Source organism: Camelus dromedarius, chromosome 4 (genome assembly GCF_036321535.1).
Source record: "Camelus dromedarius isolate mCamDro1 chromosome 4, mCamDro1.pat, whole genome shotgun sequence".
In the NCBI taxonomy this organism is placed as follows: Eukaryota; Metazoa; Chordata; class Mammalia; order Artiodactyla; family Camelidae; genus Camelus; species Camelus dromedarius.
Genome location: NC_087439.1, coordinates 31,376,734 through 31,397,858, shown reverse-complemented (window position 1 = coordinate 31,397,858; position 21,125 = coordinate 31,376,734). Strand labels below are relative to the sequence as shown.

At 40.7% G+C, this 21,125-nt stretch overlaps 1 protein-coding gene across 5 annotated transcripts in view; it reads left to right on the top strand.

The window, feature by feature from the left end:
• Nucleotides 1-21,125, top strand: part of CACNB4 (calcium voltage-gated channel auxiliary subunit beta 4) — a 221,513-nt gene that overhangs the window by 158,102 nt on the left and 42,286 nt on the right. For 4 of the 5 annotated variants that reach the window (XM_031451398.2, XM_010985625.3, XM_031451399.2 and 1 more), the window contains 3 exons: nt 11,194-11,313; nt 13,136-13,258; nt 19,915-20,045. In XM_031451398.2, the coding sequence (XP_031307258.1) occupies nt 11,194-11,313; nt 13,136-13,258; nt 19,915-20,045 (374 nt within the window). The remainder of the gene's footprint in view (nt 1-11,193; nt 11,314-13,135; nt 13,259-19,914; nt 20,046-21,125) is intronic. The other variant, XM_031451401.2, reaches the window with a different exon arrangement.

Here is a 21,125-nt window from a genome sequence, read left to right as displayed (position 1 = left end):
AAATGTATATATTTAAATAAAAATTATATATACATATATTTAAATAAAAAGTATATATAAATATGTATTTAAATTAAAAGTATATATAAATATATACTTAAATAAAATTACATATATATATATTTGAACACTTGAAGGGATTCTTTTATTTGGAATTTAGTAAAGACAGTAAAATGCTTAGTGTGAATGACTAAAACTAAACTGTGGGGTTAGAACCAAGTGGTTGGGCATAATTTCACTACTGTGCATGCAGCAAGCCACACAGACTCTGCAAGGCTGTTGAGTACTGACTCTGGTCCCTTGTCACGGGTGCTGGTAGTGCCCTCCCCCTGGGGAGCATCAGTAAAATGTCTCTGACCCCCTTCTTTCCAGGGCCTTCGTGCAGCTCTGTTCATTGGCCTGGTACTGTTCTGTTTCTCAGGCCATCTCCACTGGAATGTTCCTTCCTCATCCAAAGCCTTTTTGTTCCCTTCCTGTTTTTAGGCAGCGCATTCTTAGTGTTGTGCCTGCACTTGTCCTAGGTTCTCTGTTGAAGCACCGAGTCTCCCTGAACTGAATTTCTTGCCTAGTGCACAGGGTCACACAGCCCCGGGAAGACGGGAGCTCCTCTCTCCTCCTCGTCAGCCTGCCCGGTGTGCCTGTGGTTCTCAGGGTGGGCCTCTTCTGTGCTGTGGGTCTCTCTGAGCTTTGCTGTGGCAGAATGGAAGGAGTTCTATATGCCCTGAAATATTAGGGGAGAAAGAGCTTTCAGGATGCACCCGATGAGGAAAAAGCTTTCCCTCTGCGTGGACATCGTGTCTCTTGTGTTCTGATGTGAACCCCCCGCTTTGCAGGCTCTCACCTTCACGTGGACTGGGGTTTTGCTTTGTCACCATCATCACACCTTCCAACAGAGACTCTGGGACTTATGGTACTCAAATATTTGTTTATTTCAAACCCAGCCATTTGAATTATATATGTATACGGTTCATGAATTTTTTTATTCCTCTGTCAAGATGCAGAGTGAAAGTGAAAACAAAAGACCTATTTTTAATAAATTCACCTGAGCTTTAAAATGGGAATATTTTGATTTTTAAGCAATGTATTTCGAAGAAGCAAAAAAAGTGAGAAAATAGGGGGGAAAACCCAAATATAGCTAAATAAAGCAACTGCTGCCTTATTTTCCTCACTGAAATGACAGAAGGGCACACTCTGACCAGAGAGCCCATATTCTGCTTTTGGAAGGGAAAAGAGTGTCTTGTCTCTTGGAACCTGTTTAGGATTCTAAAAGTTTCTGATGGGTTGGCTCGTTTTGTTGACAGGGCTGGCTGTGAAACCCTGGGTGTGTGGGTGGCTTAGTAGAGGATGTGCCTGTGCTCTGTGACTGTCCCTAGCCTTGGTCGTCTTGCTGGAGGTGCTGGAATCTTAAAGAGGAGGGTACCACATGAGTCTTGGCTAATGGGCATGCCAGGAAGTTCAGAGTGGAGAGTGGGTCATGGCCATTATCCCCACATGCAAAGGACAGCAGTCTTACTCATGCTGTTCTCTGACCAAAAACCAAAACTGATCGTCCTCCAGTTATTCTTGAAGAGGGGATGCCTCCTGAGTGAACACAGTTTTTGCAGGCAGAAAAAATATGGAGGGATAAAGCCAACCTGAGGCCTAAATTTCATTTTAGCCAATACCTTTAATTGTCCCAAAGTTCTTATTAGAGCATTTAATTCTTCCTCACCTTGATTAATTTGAACTTTACATCTTTACCATTTTTTTAGAGGGGGGTTAAAAATAGCAAATTTGAACTCCAAGAAACAAAGGGCCTGGAAAAACCCATCAACGGAAGTGTACTTGCTAGCTAGTACCGAGGGATTCCTCTGCTGAGTGCCTGTCACCCTGTTCTGACTGCATAATCTTCACTGCAGTTCCATGAGTTATGTTAATATGCTCCTCTTCAGAAAAGAGACTGGGCATAGAAAGATTAAGTATCTTGTGCAAAAGCAAATACCTAGTAAATGGCAGTCTTAGGATTCCAACCTAAGTCCTCTTTCAAAGCCCAGCTCTCAACTGTGTAGTCTATTCCCGCTCCCCTCCAAATAATCACTCCTCTCCTTATATTTCCTAAGAAAAATAAAGGTGATCTGAGTAAACTAAATCATAGTATCTCTTCCAGACTCATTGCAATCAATAATTTTATCTCAATTTTTTTTTTTTTTTGGTTTGGTCCAAAGGTTTCTAACAACAACAACAAATGAGCAGGTCTGGATTTCCTCTCAGACTACTTTGGATATAATAATGAGCTAATGGAAAAGCCTGAAGGAAGGGGAGAGAAAACCTGAAAATTTGATAGTCCCGTCCTTAGAAATAGTTGATTGCATGTAATTTGACATCAATTCAAGTGAATGCTCTAGCACCAAGTACTTGAAGACCTAATTCCTGGCTCTCTGAAGACATCTTTAAGAACAGATCTCAGAGGAATCTCAGAGGTCACTCAAGAGCTGCTCTGACCTGAAATGCAATTCTTGGCTTCACAGGCTGATGGTTGGGTGACAATAGGGCATGCAGCTTGACCTGTCTGTGTGTGAGGGCTCAAAGAGCTTTGGAGAGAAATCAAAATCATGTGCAGGAGAGAACATAGCATACTTAGTAATTGTTAGTTATTCTATAAGCAGAGAGGGAGAGAGAGAGAGATTCTACTTTTTTTTTTTTTTAAACCTCCAGCCTTGGTGATTTGCTCATCCAGCACTGCCTGCTACTGGGCTTAAATATTAGCAAGGGCTTTTGAGTCAGTCAGGTCAGAGTTCACTACAGCTCGCCAGCTGCACGATCTTGGCTATATTACTAGTTTCTCCTAAATCTTGATTACTTGAATGTGGATAATGAGCTCCATATCTTAAAGTTTTTATGGTGACTAATTAGATAACGTCTGTAAAGTGCTGTTTTATTCTGATGAAAGCCTCATTTCCAAGTTCCAAAGGTTGAACTAAGAATTTCCTCCAACCTAATGAGCCCTAATACAGAATTATCAGATGAGAGTCAAAAAACAAGCCTTGCTTTCACCACCCCACTTCTGAACCCACTGGAGAGGAAGGGCACGACCCAAGGGAAGGTTATGGCTCTCACCACTCCAGACTCCAAATGAAGTTGATGGATGCTGATGGGGAAGGCTGGACACTGTGCAGTCTCTGTCAAGGCCCCAAAGAGCAAAGAGTAGGTAGCAAGTGTGTAAGGGAATACAGCAGCCTGGAGTACGTACAGGTCCTGTGACGTTAAGATGCCAAGGATACCTTCTTCTGTGGAGGTCACTAGGGGTAGGCGTGGCTCTTATGTGGAGCAGCAAGTCTTCTCCATGTGCATAATGGACCCAGCACACCTCAGATACTCTCAAATCAGTCATGTCTCATAATTCAAAAATAGCATTTGTACCTAAATTTAAACTACCACTCTAAGTTACACCATCTTGTTTTTAACTTAAGAGCCACAGGCTCACAAGTTTAGAAGACTGGTGACCAAAGAGAAACTCACACTAACCTAGCCTTTGTTGGGGCCCCCAGCCCTTTCACCAGAGATATTCTTTTCTAAAGATCACAATTAGTAAAAGCACTTAACACTAACCATAGGACATACTAAGTGCTCAATAAATAATGGTTATTATTGGTTTTGATATTATAATGATTATTAGTATTTAATGTTGCCTATCAAAATCATCATTTGAGGTTAATATCATCGGATAATTTCAAGCTACAGAACTCTTCGTAAAAAAAAGTATGTATTTATTTATATTAAATATACAAATGGGAATATCTATATAGAAAATACTAGTTTTTAGAAAAATTTCTCAAGGTAAAAGTTCGAACTATACAGAAAGGTATAAAGTCAAATAAATGTAAATTTCTTTTCCTCCTCCAGTATATATGCATATAGGAACACATAATAGACTCCCAGTGTATTTATTTTAACACAGTTTTAAAACAGTGTGCTATATTGTTTTACAATTTGATCTTGTGACTTAACAATTTTACGTATAATTACTTAGAGGTCTGTATCATGCTTTTAAATGTCCACATACTATTCTATTTTGTGACTGCACCATACTTTAAAAAAAAACATGTCTTCTATGGCTAACATTTAGGTTCTTCCTAATTTTTTTGCCATCATATGCAATATTGCAGTGAATACTCTTGTATATACTTTTATACATACATCTCTGATATGTGGTATATTTATTCAGGTAGAATGGTTTAGCTAAAATTTGTATCTATTTTAATTTTGATTGTTTTGCCTAGTTACCTCCAAATGTATTATACCAATTTACATTCTTACCAACATATGTGTTAGTTTTACTGCACCCTCACTAATGCTGGGTATTATCAAATGTTTTGATCTAATCCTGTTTAGGATCACAAGTAGGATCATGTTTTAGTTTTTATTTCTTCACATAGGAAAGAGGCTGACCCCCTTTTCATATATTCAGTGTACATTCTTGTTCCTTTTTCTGTTTCCTAACTATTTTTATTACTTTGCCATGTTGGTGGATGAAGAGGTAGGATGTTCATCTGTTTCTTATTACTTTGTTAGAGCTCTTTGAACATTAAGACATTACACCCAGACGTTTCCATGGTGGGGCAGAACTTGCATAGATATTTCACAACCCATCCTTTATATCTCAACAAAAGTTAAAAAACAAACAAGCAAAAAAAGCCCAGGACATTGATGTGACAGTTTTTCCTTTTTTTGTTGTTTGTGTTTTGACTGATTTATGTATTTTTTTCCCAGATAAATATCTAAACTTTTTATGTTGTCAAATTAATCAATCTTTTTTCCTAATGGCTTCTGAACCTTTTGGCATGCTATGTTAAAACTTTAGCCATGGTTTCTGCTAGTGCTAGTATACATATATGTATATATGTAACAAATATATAATTATATATATAATTTTGACTTTAAATCTCTTCATCTGCAATTTATTTTTGTAAAGGAAATCAAAAGAGATCTACATTTTTTTCCCACTTAGCCAGCTAAGATTTCCGACATTGTTTTTTGAATAATCACTTTTCCCGCTGATTTGAAATGCTTTCTGTATCATATATTAATTATCAATATATAGAGATTGATCTGTGGACTCTGTTATTTATTTAATCTGTGCCAGTGCCAAACACTTTTAATTTCCGCAGCTTTATAATGTTTAATATCTATCAAAAAGGTTAATTCTCATTTATTTTTTTAAACATTTTTTTCTGAGAGATTTTTGAATATCAGTTTTTCCAAATCAACTTTCATATTGTTTTGTCAAGTTAACGTTAGTGTTTTCCACTCTTCTTTCCAACGTGGTTTCCAGCAACATCTGGAGGCAGGACGTGTGTGCTCCCTTTGGGTGAAGTCTGGGCATTACTGGGTGCTCCATTTACATTTCTCTCCCTCTCCCTGAAACCTCCTCATTCACTTTTTCATTCAGTAAATAGTGTTTTTTTTTTATTTATTTATTTTTTTTAAATTGAGATATAGTTGATTTACAATGTTAGTTTCAGGAGTACAGCAAAGTGATTCAGTTATACATATACATACATACATTTATTTTCAGATTCCTGTCCATTATATGTTATTACAAGAAATTAAATATAGTTCCCTGTGCTGTACAGTAGGACCTTGTTGTTTATCTATTCTATATATATTAGTTTGTATCTGTTAATCCCAAACTCCTAATTTATCCCTCTCCTCCTTCCCCTTTGCTAACCATAGTTTGTTTTCTATGTCTGTGAGTCTGTTTCTGTTTTGAAAATGAGTTCATTTGTGTCATATTTTATATTCCATGTATAAGTGGTATCATATTTGTCTTTCACTTTACTTCACTCAGTATGATAATCTGCATCCATGTTGCTGGCAAACCTCATTATTTTATTCTTTTTTATGGCCGAGTAGTATTCCAGTGTGTGTGTGTGTGTGTGTGTGTGTGTGTGTGTGTGTGTGTATCTCCAGTCATCTGTTGATGGACATTTAGGTTGCTTCCTTATCTTGGCTATTGTAAATAGTGCTGCTATGAATGTTGGGTTGCATGTATCTTTTTGAATTAGTTTCCTCCAGATATATGCCCTGGAGTGGGATTGCTGAATCATATGATAACTCTATTTTTAGTTTTTTGAGGGACCTCCATACTGTTTTCCACAGTGACTGCATCAATTTACATTCCCACCAACAGTGTAGGAAGATTCCCTTTTTTCCAAACCCTCTCCAACATTTTATTTGTAGATTTTTTTTAAATGATGGCCATTCTGATTGGAGTGAAATGATACCTCATTGTAATTTTGATTTGCGTTCCTCTAATAATTAGTGGTATTGAGCATTTTTTCATGTGCCTATTGGCTATCTGTATATCTTCTTTGGAAAAATAACTATTTAGGTCTTCTGTCCATTTTTTGGATGGGGTTGTTTGTTCTTTTGTTACTGAGTTGTGTCACCTGTTTATATATTTTGGGAATCAAGCCCTTGTCAGCTGCATGGTTTTTAAGTATTTTCTCGCATTCAGTAGGTTGTCTTTTTGTTTTGTTTATGGTTTCCTTTGGTGTGCAAAAGTATGTAAGTTTGATTAAGTCTAATTTGTTTATTGTTGCTTTTATTTCTATTGCCTTGGGAGACCCATCTAAGAAAACATTGGTACTGTTTATGTCAGAGAATGTTTTGCCTCTGTTCTCTTCTAGGAGTTTTATGGTCTCATGTCTTTTATTTAAGTCTTCAAGCCATTTTGGATTTATTTTTTGTATGGTGTGAGGTTGTGTTTTAACTTCATTGATTGACATGCGGCTGTCCAGCTTTCCGTATGAAAGCAAGAAAGTGAGAGACTGGCCTGTAAAGATAAAGATTGCCTAAATGACCTTTTTGCTTAGGGCAGCAGCCTTGTAAGGGGGTTCCTTACATATCCACTGTGGGACATCTGAGAAAGTAATCAAGGAAGAGCTTTGTTCCTTCTGCAGTGTGGAAAAGTGCATCACTGTGTCATTGCAAACTCAGTGGAAAGAAACAAGCTCAAATCCACTGGAAGTGATATGTTTGTCTGGATATTCCACTGTCACTTAGTCCACTTAATGCAACTATTAAAATGTCAAATTTATATCAAGTTTAACATCCCCGTGTCTGATCTGGAAGGGAAACTGACATCTGGAGTATCTACGAGTGCACAGCCCAGTATGGTAAGCATGCACTCTACCACTGAGCTAGTTCCCTCCCCCCAGAAATATTCTAATATTAGATTGTCATGTGAAATGTGTCCTGTGAATTTATTAAAAATGTATTGAATCATACATTTAAACCATGTCAGTTTTATGATATGTAAATTATACTTCAGTAAAGCTGTTTAAAAAAAAAAAAAAAGAACAAGCTATGAATGCTGAAACTCTAGGGCAGCCAAAAATTGAATGTTGAAAAGCTGCCAAAAACTTTAATTAGTGAGTCAGATATTATTTGCTAGCATTTCCTGAATTTTCCTCATTATGGTAAAAGAAATGATGTTCCAGTGCAAATCAAATACCAGAAACTCTACAAGGTATGTGTTATTATCCTCATTTCACAGGAGAGGAAATTGAGATTCAGAAAGTTAAAATAAGTTGCCTGAGACCCACAGCCAATAAGAACTGGCAATGGTGTCAAACCCGATATCTGCCTGGACCCAAAGTCCATTGTCTCCGGGCAGGAAAAGGAGCCCTTCCATTGTTTGACTTGAGATCACTTTCTTTCTTCCAAGACAACAGTAAACTGATTTTTCAATGTTTTTATGAATGTTTGTATTTTGTACTCAAGATTTATGAAAGATATGAGACTGGGATCTGTTTTCGATATCGAAGTATACATGTATTACTATTATATATATATGTGTGTGTATATATATATGTATACATATATATATGAAATGTTACATACATGAAGAGACTTGCAACAGTTGTTTCCATTCTTCCCCACCAATTTAATTGGTTCTTTGGAGACTTGGAGATCAAGATGTGACCTACAATGGCGTCACTTGATAAGTTGGGTAGCTTGCTCTTCATCCATTTTGTGAAGTGGAGTTCTGAAAAATGAAAACCTGATGGGACTGCGATTTCTAGCTTTGGCCAGAGCTAGTAACCTTTGTAACTTTAGTTCTGTCCACTTAGCATGTAGCATTATTTCCTTTTTGCAGTTTCCCTGCTCCTAATCATAAAGGTTTAACCAGCCCCCTGGGCAGTCTGCCTCTAACCCACCAGTCCTGAGAGCCTGCCGGAGCCCCCTTCTCTCCCCATCCCTCCTCTAGTCTGTCCCAGGCCGTCTCCCTTGCCTCTTGGTGGCTCTCTTCTTCTCTCTGTGCCTTTGTAAACAACCTTGGTCCTTTTTCTTTTCCTTTCTTCCTACTGTCTATACTCTCTATCAACCAGGTGAAACAAAACAAAATAAAAGTAGGTAAAAACAAGAAACCAGTTCTGTGCCTCACCAGCAGAACATATCCATGGACCAAATACAGGCTCCTGATATTGGACCTCTGCTATCCCTAGGACCTTGAGAGACAGCAGCAATGATTTTCATATTCAAAGAAATGCAGATGTCATTTTTTAAAAAAGCAGAATAAATACTGTGATGATATAATACTGTAATTATGAAAATATATACCATAGTGCTTTATTTTTCCCTCTACCAATATTCTTAGAGTATTGTGTGCTTTTACATATTTGGCAATGGTAGAACTTGTTAAGTAATTTTGAAGTTCTTAACACTCTTGGTCACATTTCCAAATAGAGTTCATTTGCAGGAGTCCTTGAGTCACTTCTTGTGTGTGCAGAGATGATTAAATGCCGGGATTTGAAAAGTCGTTGAAGTGGTTTCAGGAAATTAGCCATCTCCTAGTGTCGACAGTAGACTGTGTATTTTAGCTGTTTGACTCCCTGCTTCAGTGGGCAGCCTGCTTTCTTGTGAACTGTCGTCATTTGCCTTCCCCAGCACATGTTTTCAAAACAAGGCAAGTGCTTCCTTCCTGACTTCCTGCGTCGTAATCACTTTATAGGCCAGACACCTTCACAGACACCTAGCACGTTAAAATGATCAACTGCACACATCACACTTCAGCAAAGCCTTGCCTGGAACTAACACAAACTGTTTTCATATGTTTTTTTAGAAATATGGTTTCCTTTCTCTCTTACTCTGGATTTTATGCTGGTGTACCTAAATTTGGACGAAAGATTTGTTCTGAGGGAACTCTCTTGTTTTAAAGGATTTCAAGGTAGCTCTTTTTTAAGCAATGAATGTATCTATGAAATAGTCACCCTGTATTTATTTATTTTGTAAATCCAAATTTTCCCCCAGTAGATTTGCACAGGGGAATTTGGTTGGAATTGGTTAGCAAATACATTTCCTCTGTAAAGGGCACTTTCAAAAACACTGCATAAAGTGCATGGATTTGGACACACTGAAGTTATCAAACTTACAGTGTAATCATTTTGCAATATATAAATGTATCAAATCAACACTGTACACCTCAAAACTTACACAATGTTACATGTCAATTTTATTTCAGTAAAGCCGGAAAAAAAAAAAAAAACCCTGCAGTGTTTCTATGCAGTAAATACACTAAAAATGGATGCATTTCAAGATGGTCTATTGTGTATATGTATTATAAGTCAGTTGAAAAATAATTAGAATCTCATAATTTTTTTTTAAATCAAGTAGAAATATCAGCACTAGGAAAAAGGAATGAGAATGTCTATTTATTGTGTGCCTACTATGTGTCAGGTCCTGGAGTAAGTATTTTAATATCAATTCCAGATCAGTGTAGGGTTAGAAACTTCTGGCTCTATGGTGAGACTACCCAAGTTTGAGTCCCAGCTTCCCCACTGCTGTAGGGATTCAGGGAGATAAGGTGTGCAAAGCATCTAGCCCCCCACCAGCTCACACTGGTGTGAGAGCTAGGGCTCAATGGTCAGGTGTTTGTTGTATCTTATTCCATTTTTTCCTGCGAAGCAGGCAACATCCGCATTTGACAGACGAGGAGACTGAGTCTTGGAGTGGTCTAGTAAGTTGCATAAAGTTTTCGGAAGTGGGTTGCAGAGTTAGATTTTAGAGCCAGGGTTCTACTGGGCACTATGAGAAAACCTCTAACCAGGAGTTACTGTTCTAGGCTGCCAGGAAAATCTGTGCTGGGATTCTGTGTGGTGGGAAAGACAACCCCAGCTAAAATGACACCCTCTACTGAGACAAAGCTGCCCTTACAAAGCAGCAAATTCACAATGTATAAACAAACAAGCCTTAACATTTCTAAGTTTAGAAAAAACTTTCAAATGGCCCATTTCAGCATTCAGCTATTCCTAGGGTTCTTTTTTTTTTTTTTTGCAGTGGGTAGCAAATTCTCAGCTAGGTGGATAAGCATACACTTTTCAAAATCATGTAACATGCCAAATACGCCAGTCCTATCAATACCTCCGCTGTGTAAATGTTGTCATCTATGCAAGTATCAGCTTCTAATGCCAGCCTAAGGAAATTGTAAGAATGATGTTCTTTTAGCAAAGAGAAGGCAAACTTCTGGGGTGTTTTGTTTGTTTATTTCTAAGTTTTAGCTGCTGTGGTTTTTGTCTCTTCTTATGGCACGAGCACCAAGTGATGTCTGGTCCCCCCAGTTCCTTGGCCACATCAGTCAGGCTGGATCTCAGTGCTGTTCAAATAGCCTGTCTGGGCATGGGCTTCAGTTGAGGGCATTCTTGTTCAATGGCGTTGACTTTGGAACTGGAAAGTCATTTTACTAATGCAGGTTCCTGCTTTGTTGTTTTGAAATCTTAGACAAATTGATCATCTGTAATCTATAACCCAGGATATGGGAAGGATTTGGCTGAGTCTCTTTCTCCTTTAAGTGTATATCTAAGAGAGACAATGGAATGAAACTTCAGTTGCATTAGTCAGTATGGGCTTAATTTTAAGATAGCGCAAAACAAGAACAACTGGGGCTGAATATCACATGACTTTCATTGCAGCTTACCTTCCAGCACTTAATCGAGTCAAAATATTTCCCTCTGCAACATTGCTACTCCCAAATTACTCAGATGCTTAACTATATTATGCCGTCTAAATTTATGCCCGCGATAAGGCACAGAATGTAATGCATCAGATTCTGTGCAGAGGAGGAGAACTCACCCCAGGATGTTGTTGTGGATGTGACTCTCTTAAGAAGCTCCACATCACCTCATTCAAGCTACTCCGGGTTTTCCTTTCCAGGGTTCAGCGGATTCCTACACGAGCAGGCCGTCTGACTCCGATGTCTCTTTGGAAGAGGATCGGGAAGCAATTCGGCAGGAGAGAGAGCAGCAGGCGGCCATCCAGCTTGAGAGAGCAAAGGTGACATTCTTGCCCCTCTTGGTTTCCAAAGTGGCATGTTGTTCAGCAGGTATCAGCTGCTTTTCCCCTGCCTCAGATTTCTCCACAATAATTATTTTGTGATTGTCCTGATCAGGCACCAAATGGCAAGGCTCCCTGATTCGTTCACCTCTGATAGTAACCTATCCGTAGACACAGACCTTTTCAACTTCTTTTTGTGTTTGATTTGGTGGTGAAAATTGTTGGTCATCTTCCAATTAGCGATTATAATTGGATTATAATTATAATCCCCAGTTAGCGATTATAGCCAGTATCCAGCTTGCCACTCCCAGTGTTGGCAGAGAGCCTTACCCAAGGAACCAGCATGCCGACCTGCTCTCCATGACACCAGCCTGCATCACAGGCCACACGTGCACAACTAGTCTAGGTCTCCCTGTTGGTGTCTCTGTTCCTCCCTCTTGGCTTCAGCCTCCCATCTCCAGTTCACCATGAAGTTCAGAACTTTGAACAACTATTAGCATTTCAGCAAAGATGAGCAATAAAAAGCTTGGCTGAAAAAGACCTTCAGATATTCTCCAGGGAGGGCCCCCGTAGGAATCCCTGCCCTGACAGGAGGCAAAAAAGAACAAATTGCATTTTTGAATGTTAGAACCGGATGAGTTACTAGAGATCTCCCATGCTGTGTCTTTCAAACTTTTTTTTTTTTTTTTTTTTTTTTAGCACAGATCCCTTTTGTCAAATGAAGTTTTATGCACAGTAGCGGGTACAACAGGTTCATGGTCAGCCTCTCCTCCTTCACTTTCACAACAGACTCCTAAGGCATATTCTAATTTTTAGGAGGAAAAAAAAATGGAAGCTCAAATAAAGTGAGCTGCTTTCCTTTTCTGTTTTTACACTAAAATATTTTAAAGAGTGGGAGAGGAGAATGATTCAGGTTCCTTCGCTTCGATGCCTATGATGTCTGTGCTCAGTTGGTGGAAGGGGTTTTGGGACAGTGACTAGGCAAGGACTACGGGGAGACTCTAACTCAGCTCCTGCTCCCCAGTTGTGTTCCCAGCACAAATAACCGAGCCAGTAACAGAGCAGTCTGGGACTACCGGAGCCTCGTGCTCTCATTTGTGGCGAATTTTTGTTTTAGTTTTTTTCTCACAGTTTGTTTTGTGGCCTTCGTGGTCACCCAGAAGTCAGCAGCAGCACTGCTGACTTAGGCTGGCGCTGTGCTTAGCCTCTGCCAGGCTGTGCTAGCCCAGGAGCACGTTGCTGTGGAGGAATTCGTCTGAAGAGGGTTTCGGACCCAGCTTTTGTTGGCGAGGGAGAGATGATGTCTGAGCAGCTCCACCCTTCCCTGTCCAGCCTTTCTCTTCCCTGGCAGCACAAGGTATTCCACCCAGTGGGATCCCACAGGTTTTCAGATCCAAGGCTATTTCAATAATATTTATTTTACCCCTCCACCACCTTTTTATTTAAGACCAAGCATACATTTCCTATATCCCAAGGTGGGGGAGGCTCTTATCATTTAAAGTAGCAGAGTTACGACTAGAGGACAAAGAAGGTTGCCTGCTTTTCCATCCCTCTCCGAGACATTAGGGCACGATTCTTCATTTGGGATGTTGAAAAGTACAGCAGGAGGGTGTGCATGGTGGGTCTGGTAGGACTGATGCTTTCAGAGTTGTTTCTGCTGATTTTTCATTGCTGCCAGGAATGTGAAACCCAGTTGAGATCCCTCTTTGGAAAGTGATTTCCCTTACTGCCTGGTCCTATCCATTATCTTAGTCTTCACTTCAATGTGAAAAATCTTCCTCTGTCTTCCTCCTCCATCCTTACTCCATGGTTCTGTTCCCAGTCCAAACCTGTAGCATTTGCTGTGAAGACAAATGTGAGCTACTGTGGTGCCTTGGATGAGGATGTGCCAGTTCCAAGCACAGCCATCTCCTTCGACGCCAAGGACTTTCTACACATTAAAGAGGTAAATGTAGGACATTCTGCCTCCCTTAACTTGCTACAAAGCCAAGGCCCGGAATCCGCTCTGAGCCAAACTAATGGAGAGGAGCCCTGAGGAACTGCCAATGTCTTACCTCATTTAATTTGCTGGGCCTCCCAAATCCATGCCTTCTCACCAAGATTTTGAAGCCTGAGATCATCACTTGCATTCTCACACACTGAAAACATTGAATCACAGTCATCATAGGATGGATTTAGGATAGACCTGTGGTCCTCTCTCTAGTCACCTTTTAACTACCTCCCATGACCGCAGAGCAGAGGTCAGTGGATCCAACTTAGGGAAACATGAGTTTGGTGGTCTGACTCCTACCCAGGAGGGACCATTTACAAGGGATGTTGTGATTGTAAACATCTGGGTTGTAGTCCTGTGGACCTTGACCTTGGAACCAACACTAGAGAGTATGATAATTAGTGTTAAAGCTAAGAGAAGGGAGGGGGACTTTGGGAAACAGAAAGCATGAGGGATTAAGGACTTGAGGCCTTGCACCTTGAAAGATCTGGAGCCATGACATCAAAAACTTTCACTTACTCAGCCTAGGTATATTGAAACCCTGCTTCATGTCAGACATTGTGCTGGACATTCGGGGACCAGAGATGAAGGCCCATTGTCCACGCATCCAGGGAGCTCTGAGTGTGGAGGAGACAGACAAATGCATAATTTCTGCACAGGTTGAGAAGTTCTGTTACAGTCTCATTGAATGGGTGTTGTAGGAGCCCAGAGAAAGAGCAGGAGGGACCATCCAGCTGGGGAGGAGTAGGACCTGGGGCTGGAAAGCTCTTCGAAAGTGGTGAAGCCCGAGTGAGTTCAGGCTGGGGTGAGGGGTGGCGGTGGCATCAGGTGGAAGGATAGCAAGGAGAAAGGAATGCAGCATGGCTGGAGGGCGGGAAGTGGGGAGTGGGACCGGGGATGGACCATGTCAGACAGGCAGGGGCCGCATGAGAAAGGACCTCTCAGGGTGTGGCAAGGAGGCTGAACTTTATCACCAGTGAGTGGGCTGGAGAGGAATTTTAAACAAAGGACAGCTGTGACCAGCTTTATATCTTAGCATGAAAAATCTGATGGTTGAGGCAGTATTGCAGAGGTTGGGAGACATGATAAGGCTGGACAGTGGCTGAAGCAGAGAGGATAAAAAGAGGGGGTGCAGCTTGGAGGGAGAGTTAAGAGGTAAATAGACCAGATTGGGAAATTTCACATGGGGGAGGGAGATAGTGGAGAAAATGAGAGAAAGAGAAATGAAGGCTGGAGGACAGTTTTTCTAGCTTACTTGAAAGGGCAGAGGGTGGTGTTAGCTATCAAAATTAAAAAGTCAGAGAGTGGGGAAGATTTGTGACAGGGGTGATGTGGTTACAAATTTGCTTTTAGGTACATGGTGTCTGGGGCGCTGTGAACTTCCCATGAAGATACTCAGTAGGCCTTTCTCCACACAATCTGGAGGCCAGATGAGAGGAATTGCAATTTGCTCTTCCAAAATGCTTTGAGGTGAAAAGGAGAACAGGTTTTAGCCAGGAGAAGGTAGCATAGAATTGTGGGAGCATTTTTACCTTTGTTTTTGCTTTTTTTGTTTTCTTAGGATGGGAAAAATTTAAGCATGTTCCTCATGCTGAGATGCTGGAGCTAGTGAAATATATTGAAAGGAAAAGACATAGCTGATAGTGAGGGTCTGGAGTAGAGGGGAGGAGATGGCATCGGGAAGATGTGCCCAAGAATTTAGCTGAGGCAGGAGGAAAGTCTTGCCTTCCTTGAACTTCCCTGTTCTGCACAGGATTTTCCAAGGGGATTGGAGGCATATATTGGAGAACATTCCTACTTGGTAGTCTCCATTAGCTCTGCTATGAAGGAGCTGTTGGAAATTGGATCTTAGAAAAAGGAGAGTGCAAAGGTGGAACAATAAAATGAAAAGAGAGAATGGAGGAGCCTGAGGAATGTGAGCAATAGAAACATCTCACTTAATGTCACTAAGATACCTGCACGTACCCTCTGGTCCCAAACGAGATGTGCACAGAAATATAGAACAATTTGAAAATCATTGACTTTTAAACCTCTGCATTCTACAATTGCATTAGTGACACCAAGACATATACATTTTTAACATTTTACCTCTTTGATAGCAAGTAGGTCAAATATTGGGATGCCTACAGATATCTCAGTGTCTTTGCACTGTGCCTGTGTGACCCAGATGAGTCCTACAATTTGTTCCTTTATTTAGTCACTCATTCAAGATATAGTTCTTGAGCGTTTAGTATGTGCTAATGTTGGCAGATACTGGCTGACTGATGTTGTCTGACAGCTATAAACAAAGCAGACAGAATCCCTTCCCTCATGGGCTTAAATTCCAGTGGGATAATGAATAAATAAATCATTTCAAATTGTGAATGCTTTGTGGGCAAAAAATGAACCAGGTGCTGGGAATCTTAAAAGATAGGGATGGCGGGGGCTATATACTTTTAAATATAGGGGTGATCAGAAAAGGCCCTTCTGAGAATGTGAGCTTTAAGCAGAGACCTGCAGGATGAAGAAGAGCTAACTTTAAAATGAGCAAGAAGACTTCTAGAGAGAGGAAACAGCATGTGCAAAGGCCTTGAGGTAGGAGAATTGCTTGGCACAATCAATTAACTGAAAGAATGTCATGGCTGGAATGCAGTGAGCCACGGATCTAGTAACAGGAAACAGAGTTGTGGAAGTAAGCAGGGCACAGGTCAAGCAGGACCTTAAGATGATGGTGAGACTTCAGCCTTTATTATAAATGTAATGAGAAGCCACTAAAGGCTTTAAAAGTAGAGGAGTGGACTGAATTTTTTTTTAAGGCTACTCTGATTGTTGTAGAGACAGTGGATTGGAGTGGGATACGTATGAAATCAAGGAGACCATTAGAACCATTCTAGGTGAGCTAATGGAATTGAGCCAGCCTGGTGTCAGTGAAATGGAGAGAAGCAGACAGATTTGAGGTATGTTGTGGAAATTCAGTGAAGGGTGCTAGATGGACCACTTGTAGGAGCTAAGATTGAAGAAGAAATCAAAGATGATCAAGGAAATCAAGGTTTATGAATTGAGCAACTAGGAGAGAGATGACTAGGACTGGGTGAGGACAGGTGGGAAAGGAGGTTGGGAAGTGGACATCTCAAAGGAGATAGGAGGTAGGAAGTTAGATATAAGAATTTGGAGCTCAAAGGAAGGGGTTGGGCCAAAGACATAAATTTGGATCATTAGTTTATCCAGGTGGCATTTAAAGCTGTGGTAATGAATGAAGTCACCTAAAGAAAGAGTAGAGGAAGGAGAGAAGACAGTTCTGGATTAAACCCAAAGGATTCTATCCTGCTAAAGTGGGGTACGTGAAAAGATTCAACAGACAAGGAAAAGGAGAAGCCCAAGATATAGGAGAAAGCTAGGACAGAGCAGTGCATGGACATCAACAGGGAAGAGTGCCCAAAAGGAGGAAGCAGCCAGCTGTGGCCAATGTTGTGACATGTCACCTAAGATGAGGAGTAAGCAGTGGACGTTGAGTTGGAAACATGGTGGTCAGCAGCATGGAAGTCACTGGGATCATTGTCTGGAATTGTGGCAGTGGAAGCCAAATGAAGTGTGATGAGGAGAGAAGGGGCGTTAGGAAGTATATTTAGCAAGCATAGACCATGCTTTCAAGGGAGTTGACACTGACCAGGCAGTAGACCAAGGAGGATATGAAGTCAAAAGAGGTTTTCTTTCAAGATGGGAGCTATCAGAGCACCTATCTGTTCATGCTGATATTAACCCAGAATCTCTCTTTCTGGAAGTCAGGGACAGGGAGAGAGAGAGAGAGAGAGATTGATATGAAAGGACAGAGAGGCACAGGAGTGAAGCTTTTGATAGTTAGGAAGCGTGGGATCTAGACCCCAAGTGGAGGGGACAGACCTTTGATAGGAAGCGGAACATTTATTCATTTATGCAGGAAAAAGGTGAGTGCAGGCACAGACAGCTCAGAGCCTTGGTTACTAGAAGCTGAGGCAGCATCGAATTGATGGCTTCTGCTTTGTCCACTTTGTGTGAAGTGGGGATACCCATATTTGCCTAGAAGACAAGGACTCAACCTCAGACATGTGCCCTGGCATCTGATTGGTTAAGTTGACTTGGTCTCACCATTCCCATCAAAAATGAACAAACAGGGGGTGAGAGTATAACTTAGTATGTGCTTAGCATGCATGAGGTCCTGGGTTCAATCCCCAGTACCTAAATACAAAAAAGAAAAAAGAAAAAAAATGACCAAACCATATTCATTAGTTGTTCATACCCATTGTTTCCAAGGAGAAACAGCACTTAAAAGGTACAAGAAGTTCTCATGTATTCCGTGTGCACTACTCACACCAGCATCCCCAGCTTGCTGTGTTGTATCGCTTTCCTCCATTCCATCAGTGTTCTCCATTTGTCCTGTTGGTTGCTTTTTGATCTATGTGCTCCTTGATCAGTGACTTTCTCCTGTCTGGCAGTTTGAGTTATGGTATTGAGCCGATAATCCCATGTGGATTAGAGTCACTTGTTGTCAGATCTTGAAATATCAGATAAGGAAACATCTTAGAAAGAGAAAATGCTAATCATTTGGGGGAACTCAGAATGAGAAGGATTGAAACAACATAAGGTGACCTTGCCAGAAAGCTGGCACATGCTCCCAGAACAGCAACACAAATGAACATATTTCTGTAATCGAGTTGCAGTCTTTCCTCTCATCCATCACCTAGAAGGCCATCTCGTGTGCTCTGTTTTAAGCCTTTTTCTCAGTAATGAAAAGCTTAACCGCAGAGAAAAGCTGCAGTTCTCCTTATAACGTACACTAAATGACGGACCGTTTAAGCTCTTGGAGGGACATCGCAGCTTTCCCTCAAGTAGCTCAAAGAACTTTCATTCGCGATGAGTCACATTCTCACTGTGCTTTGGCCGTTTCCTAGAAGTAAGGTAAAACATCTTGGGAAGTTGCATTAACTATTTCAGGAACCCCTTTAAGGTCTTCTGGGTACCACTTAGTAAATTAGTGTTCCAGTGGGCTGACTTGATTTCAGGAATAACTTAAGCCATAGGAAACTATGACTCATTGTCTGCTTTGTCCCCACTGCAGTAAAATTTAAATTCCAGATCTATGCACCAAAGATTCTAAAAGGGTCCCGTTGCCTTTTGTTAATTCCAAAATACACAGATTTGGTATCCTGAAATAAAAGGTGGGACGATGAGAGAAACAAAGACCTAGATAGGTGATGATTTTATATTAAGTCAACTCATGTTTCTTCAGTGCAAGCTCAGACTGCTTGCCGTATGTGCCTTGTGTAGGAGCTGTGTGCGTAACAAAGGCCAAATCCCTAAATCTCATCTTTTTGCTTTTGAGTATGAGGCTGTTACTCAGAATTACTCAAGGTTACGTGGAATTTCATGCTGCAATGATTCAACGAAATCACCCATTCCTCCTTCACAATGTGTCAATGTCATATACATATAAATTCTACTTTTCTCTGAGCTAAGCACAGTATACATGTATAGTTACATTTTGAAAACAATAGATACTTTCTGGATCAAAGAGAGGGAGTTACCTTGCCCAACACTGATCAAGACAATAAAGGAAATTTTTGGAATTAACTCTGGAGGATGTAAACAGTAGGATGAATATCTGCTTTCTAGCAATTACCTACCTGAAAACTTCCCTTGAGGCAGGCAGCTTGGATTAAATATGCCTTTTGCCTTAGGATTCAGGAAATCCAAAATTGCAAATGCAGTTTTGCTGGCCCATCAAATAGGACCATGTTCACCCCATATTGGCTGAAGCCTTTGCGTGGGTTTGTTTCCAACGATTACATGTCATGGAATTTTATTTAAGTGGAAATCCACACATTCCTGTTGGACTTCAGGCCATTTGGAGATTATTTCCAAAATTCCAGATATGTATAATAGCCTTTTTAAGAGTAGGCTTTGTTTCCTCAGGTAGTAAGATGGACCTTGATTTGCAAATTTTTAATTGGAAGATTATAATTCTTCCCCAGAGACAGTAGACTACAGATAGTCTGGTGGAATTTTTACCTCAAAGCTTTTGACAAATATCAGACTATTCAGTGTATTTCATCTCAGACTTGTCTATCTTGTCTTCCAGAGTTCTAAGTACATGGATGCATATTTATCCTTGTAAAATGTATTTCATAAGAATTGACTAGGGTGTCTTGACAAGGACCAAAGGAATCCAAAGGTTAGGACCTGACTTTAGCCCAGGGATTGGCAAACTGTGGCCCACAGGCCGAATCCAGTCTGCTGCATTTAAAAAAAAAAAAAAGGTTTATTGAAGTACAGCCATGCTTACTTGTTTACTTATTGTCAGTGGTGCCTTCCATGCTACGATAGCAGATTGTAATAGCTACAACAGAAGCCATATGACCTGCAAACCCTAAATTATTTGCTACCTGGGACTTTAGATAAAAAGTACATTTTGTTCTGTGGACCCCCCAGATGTATCTACTATAGTTTAATAGGCTATAAACAGTGCTTGTGTATACAATAGAATGTAATATTATACAATATAAATAGGGTTTCATTCTTCTGGTCCCCTGAAATTAATTAATAAATGTGAAGGTAAGTGAATCACTGTTGATAGCAGTTTTATTTCTGCATTCCAGAAATATAACAATGATTGGTGGATAGGAAGGCTCGTGAAGGAAGGCTGTGAGATTGGCTTCATCCCAAGTCCACTTAGATTGGAGAACATACGGATTCAGCAAGAGCAAAAAAGAGGACGTTTTCACGGAGGGTAAGGTTCCTTCCCTAATCTAAATTTTTTGGGGGATGAAGAGTAAGAAAATTAGGTGATTTTTTTCAAGTTTGCCTATTAGGTTAAAAATGTATGCTTTTAAAGTAGAAGATACTTTTCTGTGTGCAGAGTATTTCTGAAATTGACACAAAGGGGTTTCAGATGGTTCACTCTCCCCAGTGTGTACAGAAGCCTGACACCCTGGGAATCAACACGAATTCCGCAGTGGAGACTGTTCTGTGGCCTCAACAAACCCTCCTGGGAACCCAGGTTTCCTTCCATGAGAGTCACGGAGGATATCCTTTCTCAGTACATTAGTGGGAGCCTGGCCTGCCCCGGCATTAGGGCTCTTCTTGGTTAACTTTCAGAGACTCTCTTTCAAGTGGGCGTGGAACAGCATGGTACATGCGATACCATCCCGGGACTAGGAGTACCATCTCCACCCAGGAGATGGCAGAGGCCACAGAAAGCCCAAGGTCCCACAACTAGTAATTGGCAAAGCCCAGATGAGAAATCTGATGGTCTTGACTCTGGGGACCTACTTAAGCATCAAAAGGGAGGGACACTGGAGAAGTAGAGGGGGGGCTCCCAACGGCCGGGGTGGGCTCCAGGGAAGCTTCCAAAGCCATGTAAGGAAACCGCTGCCAATGAATTTCCCTTCTGATCCGTAATATTCTTTGTGACTAAATCTTTGCCACTTCTTAATTCTGATGCCCTTATAATTACTTTTAAGAAGTGCTTCTTCCAGCTCTTGTGGCTCATACTGAGCTGTGTCCGACATCCAGCTAGTGCATTGGTGACCAGTGTTGGTTAAGCAAGCAGTTCACAAGAACATTCCTGTTAGTGATTCCTTTGCCGAATTTATGCCTTGAATAATTAGGAGAGATACTTTTGCAAAATATTTCCAGGTCCTAGTTAGTTTCCCACTTTCTCTGAGAAATGAGGTCAAAGAAAACATTTGGACAGATCCGTGAAGTTCTTCTCTATAGCAGGACTTGGTGTGTTTTGAATTATTTAGCAGGATTAAGGCCAAAGAAAGCTTTGTACTCACAAGTTCTATTTTCAAGGAATCTGGGGAAT